Source organism: Aethina tumida, chromosome 3, assembly GCF_024364675.1.
Source record: "Aethina tumida isolate Nest 87 chromosome 3, icAetTumi1.1, whole genome shotgun sequence".
Lineage (NCBI taxonomy): Eukaryota > Metazoa > Arthropoda > Insecta > Coleoptera > Nitidulidae > Aethina > Aethina tumida.
This window is the reverse complement of record NC_065437.1, coordinates 20,439,297-20,452,372: the sequence shown is the minus strand read 5'-3', so window position 1 is coordinate 20,452,372 and position 13,076 is coordinate 20,439,297. Positions and strand designations below refer to the sequence as shown.

Below are 13,076 nucleotides of genomic sequence, written 5' to 3'. Positions count from 1 at the left end.
ACTAATATAATGGTACTGTTATTAATTAAGTTCTTATAGTTAGGATTTAATTATTTATAAAATGTATTTAGGACACGATAAAAATTAAAATAAATTTCAATCAGAAATTTAAATATCTAAATTAAATTTTATTTATATTTGTGTATTCAAATTAATATTTGAAATTATTCGTACATATTAACTTAATTGTTGCAAATATTTATTCTCTCGTGACATCAAAATATAAAATATGGACATATACAGGGTGTAACTTATCCAAATTTTTTTTAACCAGATATGCACTTTTAAATAATAATATTCTTAAAAATAAATCTAAGAAAAATAGATAAAAAATATTAAAGTTTGTAACAAACCTTACTCTATAAAAGTTTCTACATTGACCTGCAAGACGCAGATTATAGGCAGCTGTTGAAACAACAAAAAAGGAGATAAAAATTGTTTGGGTTACAATAATTATTGTATTATTATATATATTAAGAAGTAAACACTACAATATTTGCAGAGTAAGGTTTGTTACAAACTTTAACATTTTTTATCTCGTTTGCTGTTGGACTTTTATTAGATTTTTTTAAGAAATCGACTTATTATTTAGAAGTGTTTATCTGATTTAAAAAATTCGGATAAGTTATGTAACGTCCTGTATACTTAATGACCTACAAGATATTAATAAAATATAAATAAAACTTATTGATTTAAAGGTTAAGTTCCACTGATTTTTGGTATAAAGTTTGGGTAAGAGAAAATTGTAAATGATCCAGAAGTACTTTATTGCATACCACATCTAATTATGGCTGAAGATACATCAAAGTTTGTCTCATCTCTAATGTCCTAGTCCTGTTCTATCGATTATAAATCTGGTTATCTTACTGTTCAAAACAACTGTGAAATTACCAAATTGACGACAGTAAGAAAAAAACCGGATACTTCGGTAAAAACTTCGCATGGTAAAAACGGTTCCTTCTTCTGTAAACCTCTGGTCAGAAGTTAGGATGTCAGAAACGGATGATGTGAAAGAGACAAACCAATCCCAAAAATTAATGCAAATTCAATATCAAACCATAAAATTTATTGTTCAAGATATTTTTTATACTAAAAATTAAACTTCGATACCGGCGCATTCGCCATCTTAGACACTCGTTCATAAACTATATTATCAACTATTCAACGTACAAAAAAAAATGAGCCACCTGGATGGATATAATTGATTTATTCCAATTTTTTTGGTTTGCTGGTAGAAGTTTGTCCACAGAAGGGCGATAAGTCTGAAAACCCTATACGGAGGTAAACAGATCGAATACCAATTGACCTACCCTTATTGACAAAAAATTCATCAGCAATCATCCGCGTTAAACTCATCCCTTAGTGTTAATAATCTAAGACGATGGTCTTGTGGCTCTGTGGTAGCTCTGCGTCTTCCGGAACCTCTTGCTCTATCTTGCTCTTGCATGTTAAATGTTTAGTAAAAATTATTAAATACAACAAATTATGACAAAAAATACAAGCTTATTTGAGATACATTAACTATATGAAGAAAAAAGAACAAAAAAGCGACAATATGTTTTCCGATTGACTTCAAATTTTAATCATTTCTTTTTTCAATATACATCTACAGTCAGCGTCAGATCTGCAGTTACACCTCGAATTCAAATTCGCTTGCGGTGCATTGTCGGCCCCCCACCACATACTGCCCGCTCACTCCGCGTGTTTATGATAACTGATTAAAACAATTAATCTACCTTGCACTGTCGAAAAGTAAAGATGTTTTTTGTTTTTTGAGAATCTTGTATATGAGAAATTGCTCATAATTATTTGATCGAATTAAATTTTAGTTATAATTTTAATATGGATCATAATATTTATAACATGAATTGGGTGGTATTTAAACTTTTAAACAATAGTAGATTTGAATTATTTATTAAATTAATTTATTTACAATATTTTTCATGTATCTTGATCAACAAAAATAAACCATATAAAATAAAAAATATAAAAAAAAGTAGAACTAAACCAATAATGAAAAATCAACATTACTTATTTCAAAATATTTTCAAAACTTCTATGGCTTGTGAGATTGTAGTTTTTTAATTCAAAATAGCTTGTCTTAATGGAACATTTTATTTAGTATATCCAACATCCAACCTCACTAAAATGTAAGATTCCTTTTTAATAACATAACAATACCAATTATATTTTATAATTTTGTATTTATATATTATGTTTCATTTTAGTTGTTATGTATAGAAATATTATACAATATATTTTGTTCAAATAGACATTTAATACTAATAATTTGTTTTGTTAAATATATTCTTATTTTTGAATTTATTTGTATACATTAATTATACATTTAACTTTTAATACGAATACGATATGGTAAAAACTTTCGTATGATAAAGTATAATTCTTAATTACCAACATATTATATGATAATTGAGTAAAATACCTTTTAGAATAAATATATTAGAATTAGGACAACAAGTATTATTAAAATATTCAAGACTAAATTTGCATAATAATAAGAAAGTTTATTTGTGTACCATATGCTTTCACTATCCCTTAACAATTTTATACATTAGCACCCTTACAATAATCATTATGACTTCTTGTTCCCCTTTAATAATGGTATAATGCTAATTAAGTAATTGATATATCGAATATGTTTTAACATTTGATTATAACATACATTATTAGTCAATGAAATATCAAATTTTATAAATATGACATAATTGTATTTGATTTTAATTACATACATATCTGGACAATAATAAAAATTTATTACTAATAAACCAATGACATTTGTAAACTATGTTTTACAATGATATAATGTTCATGTTTATTATTTCTCTTTTAGTAACCTCTAAGTAAACAAAATGTATTGTCTAAAATATGATTTACGATAAAGCAAACTTCTTATTTAATTAGTAGATGATTACGTATAATTGTGTATATTATATTATATTCTTAAAAAGATCTATTGTTAACAAGAAAAATAATAACTTACTAAATTTAATCCATCCTAGACTAATTAATTAACCATCTAAGCAAATTATAATAAAAAACACCCATTAAACACACCAAAAATCCTGTAGTTATAAAAAAATGGGGTTAATGTTTATGCTATGCCAAACCTGGAGCTACTATATTCATTAACCCCCTAAGTAAAAATAATAACCAGTAGATTAGAACGGCACATATGTAGTGATAGATGTAACGGGGCAGTGGTAGCAACGGGCACTAAATCCAATAAAGATGGGATATTAGCATAATGGTAATGGCATTAGAGAGGAGAGCGCGCCCGCGCCCCCATGGGCGGAGCGCCGTGTCACCAGCTCGCGTACCAACGCCATAAATAAAGCGGCCAGTCGCAGCATATTGAGGTTGCATTGATATGTATCAGTGCTGGTTTTATTGCAAGTGTAATCCCGCTATCATGGCCCGATCAGCATAATAATAGTTTAAATGCCGCCCCGGAACATCTGGGTATCCACCAGCCACAATATACACTCTGTTCCTTTTAAATCTCGGGCTTCATAAATATTCGCGACGGGAGGGTGTCCCGATATTAGACGGATATTGCGTTTTTTTTCTCAACTATAAGTATTTTCAATGTGAGCGGTTCTCCGGCTGATGGAATTGGAATCGGTTTTTGAATTAAGAAAATGTGGAAGAATAATTTGCAAATATGTTTGGCATAAATTACTGTATTTGAAGCAATAACTTTTTATCTACATCATATGTTTTCGTTTCTATTTTGTGTTATCTTATGTGATTATTAAAAATTCAACAAAACAAACTATTTTATTTTAGTATAATTTAAGTATTAGCCCAAACGGGGCTAATTTTTCATATATTTTTAAACATTAAAACATTTTCAAATATAATGTTTTACGTGTATTATAAAGAAATGTTCAAATTTAGTGCTTACATTAATTATTAGTTAAATTAACTGATAATTTAATAATTAAATGTATTGATACTCTTCAAAACAAAAAATTCTGTTACTCAAAATTGGTATTTATTTTTCAATTTAAAAGGCTAAAATAAGTAACACTGAATAACATACAGTAATGGTCATTATTATTTAAAAGGTTAAAAAGTTTAGCCATATGAACTGTTAAAACAATATTAATTTACAATTGTTGTTTTATATATTATTACAAATTCTTATTTCATAAAATTTTATGCATATTTTTCTTAATTCAACTGGACATAAATATAGCACCTTTAATATAATGATTCAATATGTGTTATTTAGTTTAACATTAACACTTGTATAATATTATTTTTGTCTTATAATTTTGGTCCATCTCTAGCTTCTTAAATTGCTGTTATGTTTCCTATAGTGTGAACATCTGGAGAATAAGACAGGTAAGACAAAATATCCTTTGGTCTTTTAATTAATCTGTTACAATTTTGGAATCTCTTTCATGATGAAACATAATTATTAAGAACATCATTTCTTCAATATATGGAAGCAAATGGATGTTTAACTGTACATAAATCAGTCTAAGGGAGCCTATTCCAGAAGATTTGGCATAATTGAATCGCCATCATATTTCACTGTCCGTATAACAAATTTGTTGTGTACTTTGGTCCTTACAGGACAGAACCATGATTTGTTTATAAATCTAGACTTGTCACTAAAAACTGTCCATCCAAATTGTTCTGTGTCCAGTGAAAATCAAAATTGAATGTGGGATCAAAGAAAGCCCCATCCATTCATTACCCATCTCCTCACAATCCTTGAACTAATTTCAGCAAGTCTCATTTTCTTGAGGTTAGTTTGAATTCTAATTGACAATAAGACCAGTGAAAGACTATAAAGTAAAAAGTTACATTTCAGTCATGTGATAGAGGAATCATTCCTTGTCCATCGATTTAACATCACTGATTTTCTGGGGATAAAACCAAATATTTGAAAAAAAAATTAACCTAAATTATTTTAATTTAAAGTGGAAATTAAAATGGAATATTTTGGTATGAATTTGTTTCAGAATGAATGAGAATTTATTGAAACACTGCTACTTGTACTTATGAGTTGAATTGTACTTTCATAGAAATGTGTTGATTGTTTAGACATAATTGGGACATTTGCGTTACCCCAAAAACTTCTCCTGAAATGCTTTTAAGTACTGTATTCAATTTTCATTAAAAATATTCTTCTTATATAATGAGATGTTAAAAAATTGTTCGATTTCATCTGTTCTAAATATTCTTTTTAAACGCCATCATAAATAATTAATATTTATTTCAATTGGACAGACTGAAGTAATATGATATATAAGAGAAAATGTAAATTATATATTATCTGAGTGTAATAAAAATCTTGTAGTACATCTATAAATGAGTTTAGCAAATCCTGAAACACAATGAATAATTAAAACGAAGTTTCCAATGTAAATTTTATGAGATAAAAGTTTAGATACACACTAATTGAATATGATTATCAATCTCTTAAAAACTTAAGGTCGCGTTCAGATTGGCAATCACAGAAGTGTAGATAAATTATCTCAGAATTCTGCGAAGCAATCCGGAAATAACATTGAAGAAAGACTGGATCCCGTGGAAAACAAAACGAAATATGTATGGGGGGGTCGTGTTAGTTTATTTTATATTCCTATCCAAATGCACGGGAGGGAGACTGGCGCGCTCTTCCGTCCGCCCACCAAAATCAATTCTCGACGTTCCCCCGGCGCCGAGGGCGTCACTTCTCCCGGAGAACTTGCAAGACCCACTGTAAACACACCAAGAGAAATAACATGGGATTACCTCAGTGCGTTCCCCATGATTAGATTGTAAAATACTGGAAGTGACGTGTGCAAGGGTGGATAAATAAGACACATAAAACGGAAATGAAACAGATATAAAAATAGGAAAACTGCCACTATAAAGATGTCTTTTTGTTGTGTCTGTCTTATATCATTAGAAAATATTAGCTCGAGTTGCCGTAATCTTGGGGATTCTCGGCCCGAAATTAGAAAATATTTAAAGTGTCTGAACTTGCTTTATTTTATGGCGCGTGGAGAAAGAAACGACGTGGTTACCTTTTGAGTGGTTGGATTTTATATTCACTAGTTTTATGCTTCTGTTCGTTCCATCGTAGTTTCAACTTTTTACACGATTTATTTAATCACAACGAATATTTTACTCAGACTAATCAGAGAATCTTAAATGGCTTAGTCGTTTCAATAATTTTTTGTGACAACCACGTAGAGACGGAGGGGAAATATTTGGGCAAATATTTGCATGGAAACGATGCATTTTTAATTAAGAATTATTCCGACGGAAACAGTGGAAATTTCATTGTGTAGCGTTGGGAAATGTATAAGTGAAAAAGGAAATGACTTGGCTTTTATTTGAGATTCTTATGTTGATTGCTTAGGAGTTGAGTACGGGACCGAATTGCCCGAAACGGGGCAGAAACTCGTTAAGTTCGGATTAGGCACCCAATGTCTTGTACATTTACAATGGGGCCACCGCATCTCGTCCCAGTCACTCACACGGTACGATGCTTTTAACTAATTAAATAGTTTTATTATTCACTTTGGCGACAAAGGAATTGCATTAAATATATTCGCAGACTTAGTCCCGAAAAAATACACGTGCTAATTTATCCAATAGTCTATGCACAGCTCTATTAGTTAAGTAATCTCTTAATTCCGAATGAAATTGGACCTAACCCCAGGAAAATAACTTAACAACGATATTAGTGATGATGCAAATTATATATAATATATAACTTATTAACCTTTAATATTTTTTTTTATTAATTTGTGTAAGACAAAATACGGTTAATATTTTAAAACGATCCTTCGTATGTTAATAAATAGGCGCTTAACACGGACACGTTACATCACTAAAGCATCCCATGACCTCAGCTGGATTGAATCGATCAATCACCATCCCCCTGATTAATTTAAACTACGTTTGTACAATCATGTGTGCAGCCTCATCTAATAAGCCCTTGATTTAACAAGAAAGATTGACTACGGTGGATAATCAATATCAGATTATGGACCGACATCTACTTTACACTTAATACTTAATTTATATGCGGCTGTAATTTCGATGTGAATATACACTTTGTTTTCTTTTGGTCGCAAACAGCTCGTGAGCCGCGCCACTAAATCAAATTATTTTTCAGGGGCTAAGTTTTCTCTAATCTCGACCTAGTTTATGTAAAACGATTTTGTAAACAAGCGGATAATTTGCGCTGGATGCTCCATAGTAATATGGTATACAAGTATTTTTTATAACTACCTTATTATTCTATTAATAATTTAAAATGTTAATAGAAATTAATGTCATAAATTTATTATTTTTTACGTATTATCTCTTTTCTGCAATTAATATTGTATTGTATTTTAGTGAAAATATTTATATATTGTTTAATTCCTAGTTTTAACTAATTAAGAGCAACTGAAATTAAATTAAATTTATTACTTCATTTTTCAAGATTTATTTATATTATTAAATTCAAATTCCTATAATTATTTAATTAATATATTAAATAAGTATAATTTAAAAGTAAATATTCTAATTTTTTGTTTATACAGTATCCATGATAAGTTGAAAATAATGCAACGATTAATAGTTTATAAGCACTGTTTAAAATTATTAGGAAAATTGGAAAAGTACTCGACCTACCCAAGACAATAAAATATTTGGAAAGTCGATGTGCTTTTCCCCATAATGTTTAATATCTTCAATACTTCGTTTATATTGATAAACGTCGAATTACGCCTACTTATTGTTGATAAATTATTTACCACAGAACCATTTTTGCAAGTTTCAATATAGACTGTGCTTAGGCGAAGCAATTTAAAAACTTTAAATTTATCGATTTTGACCACTGCAAAAATCCATGTGTGATAATATAGCCCTTTTTTCTTGATGATGTTTTTGTTCAATAGTAAGCAAACGTGGCACCCATCATTTGCACAAATTTTTCATGTTTAAATTTTTTATTAATATGCCATTTCTGCTACATCATTCTCCATATTTTACTACTTTAAATTAACAAACTCCCCCAACATGTTTTTGATATTGGTTGGAGATCCTTTAAATGAACTAAAAATTTTTTTAAATATTTAATGTTTTTTAAAAAAAAATTATAATAATTAATGAAGGATCATACTTTCCATCAAAGTTTTTTTTTTCTTTCAAACCATTAGCTATACGTTATTTCCAATAGTTTTGGTGTATAGTGTATTTTCTGAGAAACTGGAATATCTATGAGCAAGAAATAAAAAAGTTTTACAAACAGTAGTGTTAATTTTTCTATATAAATATGTACTAGACAATAGTTTTACTATCTTATTATCTTTAATAAACATATGTATAATGGAATAAAACTGATTAAAATGAATGTCAAAAAACACCATTACGAATTATTTGGAAAGCAAATATTTATTTTATCAACCAATTTTCCACAAGGTTATAACAATTCAAATACTAGAATTATGAAAAATGTTTGTTTGCATTTTAATTATAATTTACACAGAAAAAATTATGTAAGTAAACTGACAATTAAATATTGACTTATATTAATTAGTAAGATTTTATATACATATACGATATACTTAATAGTTAAGTTTTTATAATTTTAACGTTTATTTTATAAATTAATAAAAAATAATGTACATTACTTACCTCGTTCTTCTAAAACATATTGTACAATAAGGAGAAATAAATTGATTCAAATTTAAATAAAACACAAAAATACTGATATGGATTATTTTATTGTGACTAGATGACTGAAAATGTTCGAACAATTACAAACGATATGCACAGAGTATAATTGAAGTAGAATAGGTACATAAGGTTGATTTTAGGTATCACTATACATTTCTATTTAAATATATTACAAATAATTACTTTAACAATCCATTCATTCGACTCATAATTTCTTTAATAAAAGAATTACATTGCACTTAGCAGCCTTTGTACTCGGAGCCTACAAAAATGGCTCAACACAATCTCATCTAGGGTTTATTAATATAACAACAAATAAATTGACATTTTAAATTAAAACTAAGTAAAAATCTTTGGGCAAATTAATATTTGGCACAATGATGTTTGTTTGGCATTTTTTGTACTTTTGTAATAAAATGATTTGCTAACTTAAACATTAAAATTGAGCAAGTACATAGTTCTTCAAAAACATCTAAACAGTCGTTTCAAGAGGGCGAAACAAGTAAATAAAATAATAGTTATAGAAACAAATATGGCAACGGAATACTCGAAAACATACATCTCGATCAACTTCCTTGAATGTCTTTCAAAAATTACTTAAAACTACTTTACAAGTTGACATCAAACTACAAATTTTATATACAGTTTTATACACGCAGACCAAATATTGCTATATATGTATTTTATTTGAAACCATATCACATTTAATTGAAGTAACAGTCCCCGTTTATAAACACCTGGAGCTAAGTCTCATCTAACTAGAAACATATTATTATACCGTTAACTATAACTGCAGTGTGACTGGTTGATAATCTTTTAAAATATTATATTATCACGAAATCTTGATTGGATATTTCGGCTATTTACACTTAAAAAAATACATTGCAATTTTCAATCGTCTTGGTCTTCGTGCTTCAGTTGAACCCCTAAGGGCTCCTCGTGTTCTCAGCCAGGTCTCTCGCCCACTCCAATCCCACTGCCTGCATATTGACAAGCCGACAAGCCTGCAGAACTAGATCTAACGGGACTAACACTAGAGTAACCCACGAACGGTTGATGCTGCTTAGCTTTGAGTCTCAACGAAGCTATACTCGAAGTCATAGCAGTGCACGGCTCAGTGGTGGTTCTATGGTGGTACATTGAATAGGGATTCGCTGGAGTGGTGTAAGGACAAGGTTGGGCCGAAACTGCGCCCGGGGTACTCGTCAAACCTGTACCCATGCCACCTGGAAGCATTGACGAAGCTGCGCCAGTCATCGAGGCGGCCGCTACCGAAGTAGCTGCATTGAAACAATTCACGGGACTTTGATGGTGGTTTGCGGGAACAACCGGCCAGAATGGCTTACCACCTAGGGGACTGGGTACTTTAGTGGCCCAGTTATTGTATGTGTAAGATGAGTAAAAGGTGTCGTCGCTGATTGTAGGCATGAGGCCATTGAATTGATTGAAGCCAGTTTTAAATTCTGAGACGTTCATGGCGTTCATGGCGTTCCTTTCGCGCTTCCTCCACTTCGCACGACGGTTTTTGAACCAAACCTGTAATGAACACGTTACATTAATGCTACTTCTTTATCATTACATTTTGTGTATAAGGAAACAAGGTATTCATTTGTAATGTTAACAATAAATCAATCACGGATGTCAAGTATTGGACTTAATGGAGTTTAATTAATAAAGAACCAGCGTGATTCGTTCGCAGGAACAAACAGAGGGGACATTAAAAACCATTTCCGATAAAATTTTCGCAAAATATTCGATGGGGGATGAGGGAATGCGAGAAACAGGCGTCCCCTCGGAATGTGCCGTCCGCGTTCCGACGCTTTCCCCCAGCGATGGAGCGCGCCGTCGCGGCAAATAGCGTCGCTCGTCGATCTTCATTCCGTTGCCGCAATTAGATGGGTCGTTGGCCACGAGAAGGGGGGCCGAACATCCCCCAAGGGGCGCACGTTGCAGATGGAAGACGAACGTAATGGAAGATGACGTCGAAAATGGTGGGTCTTTTTATAAGGACCAATTTACCAGCGCCAGAGATTCATATATCTCCAAAACAAAGAACAGCGCTGAACCTTGCCATTTATATCTGCCGTATAATTTCCAGAGACTAGGAAAAAAAAGTCGCACGAGAACGTGTCACCACACTAATGTTTCGGTAAATTATCTCAGGGTAGATTCATTTTTTATGCCTGAATACGAAATCGACTTGAATTGATTCTTTATGGGCAATTCATTTTCGGAGATTTTAAAAATTATTATCCGATTAAAAATATCCATTTATCTTTTGCACCGTTAACTGCAGATTTATTCGAAGATGGCAAAACGAAATGAATTACGGGTGTTACAATAACTTATGACTTAATCCTTTGATTATTTATTACCTTGCAATATACGTAGTAAGGAAAACAAATAATATTTATAAAATATGTGACCTACAATTTCATGGGACAAACATGTACATTTCCTGTAAAAAAGCACCTAAGTGTTTCTTGTTATCTAGTGACATAAGTGTCAACAAGAGGGTTAACAACCACAATCTGTTTCTAAATACATGTTTACACATGTTCATCTCATCTTGGACCTTTATTGTACCGACTACTCGAGTACCTGAACAAATACGTTCTATATCTGTAAAAATTCAAAGGAATGGATTGTTTATCTTTTGATAATTTCTTTTATTGGAACGTTTCTGTAAGTAGTCGGTATAATAAAACACTTCTTACACAAATGTGTATGTGCAAAAGAAATAGTTGATTGTGATTGATTTAGCATAACAATATCTAAAAGACAGCGTATGCTGAATCTCTGAATTTGTTTCAGAGCAAATACTGATGAAATTAAGTACGTTATTTCGGTACCCAATCAACCCCAATTGCCGCATACTCATTTGAATAATTCCCCGTGATGCGTCAAATTGCTGCTAAGCAAACTGCAATATCGTGGTGAAAAGTGATAAATCTGCATCGGTCCACAAACTGGCATGACAAATATCTTAATTTATATTCCGTTACACACGGCTCATTGGTCGGCACGCTTGACCGTTCAATCACACGGAACACACCGAAACATCCAAACGACCGTCCAAGCCCCAATTAATCGAACTTCGACGAGACGATGTGATTCAGTGAAGGAAAGTCGTCATCGGTTCCCCATCTCGCTTCCATCAATGCTGAAAAAAGGAGGAACAGGGGAAGCCGGAATGCGTTCGTTGGTAGATGAGGCGTGTGAATGTGTGGCATGCCTAATGCGATTAACACGCTACGGAATTGCGAGGAGGGCCAGAGACGCGTGCCGAAACGCTTATTAAACTGCAATTTGGCTGACTTCGGTCTCATACGCGTTGTAAGTTTTTCAGCCGTAATTGAGATGTTTTTTATTGGAACGTTCCCATAACATTTGCATGCAATAAACGAATTTTCAATGCTCGTTTCAATTTATTCGACTTTTAAATGTGCCCCTTCCCAATCGTCACATAAGATTTTAAATTTGTTTTGTGATGCTTATCCATTTCGGTTTTTAAAATTGGGAAGATGCAAGTTATCGATTAGGAATAAACTTTGTTTGAAGCATCAAAAACCCATTTCCGTTCGTATTTATTTATGTATGCTGTGGCGACAAATAATCTACGCCAATCCTTTCCCATTCTACGTGGCACATTTCGAAAGCAACGTAGTAACAAATTAAGTTTACGACAAATAAACAGGCCTAAAGAGAGCAAGATTGGGTAAGAAGTGATTTGTAAGGAGCGGAGGCCGTGGGGGTGGCCGTGCCGTTCCCGTATTAGTGCCGGAGCGGTGAATGGTGTCGAGCCCGGGAGCCGCCGCCTCCAAGATCCGGGAAATCCTAGTAGATCCGAGGCCCCCGTTAACGGCCGCAGCGCTCTTCACCGGAATTTATTTTTAATGAAGTGCGGTTTACTCCATACGTACACTAACGGCTAAATTGTTTCAAACGACGCATTTTGTCACTATAAATTCTTTTACATTGTGAGCTTCGGCTCGTTCCGTCGATAATTTTCGATGAATTTATATTCATGCAAAAAGGGCACGATTTATGATTTTCATTGAAATAATCATTAAAAAAAGTATTTAATTTGTTGAAAAATTTCTTTTAAGATCAAATTCCTCAGTTAATCAACTTAATTAGTTCCTACAATTTTAGTATAACATCAAAACAGTTACAGTGTAATTATTTCATATTATTATGAGAATTATAAATTAAAACCGAAAATAGTACTCATTAAAAATGAGTTCCAAATTGTACAATCAAACGTCCAATCTAATGCAACATTTGGTGTTTGCTGTATTTGCCGAAATCCATGTGTAAATGGTAGTTAGAGGTATCGGTATTTATCTTTCGATTTACCGTATTGGATATGATAGGTATTT

At 31.8% G+C, this 13,076-nt stretch overlaps 1 protein-coding gene across 7 annotated transcripts in view; it reads right to left on the bottom strand.

Moving 5' to 3' along the window:
• Positions 1 to 8,722: 8,722 nt before the first annotated feature.
• LOC109609047 (pituitary homeobox homolog Ptx1) overlaps positions 8,723 to 13,076 on the bottom strand; it is a 30,978-nt gene continuing 26,624 nt past the window's right edge. For all 7 annotated transcript variants that reach the window (XM_049965018.1, XM_049965019.1, XM_049965016.1 and 4 more), the window contains one exon: positions 8,723 to 10,230. In XM_049965018.1, coding sequence (XP_049820975.1) covers positions 9,640 to 10,230 — 591 coding nt within the window. In that variant the 3' untranslated portion in view covers positions 8,723 to 9,639. The remainder of the gene's footprint in view (positions 10,231 to 13,076) is intronic.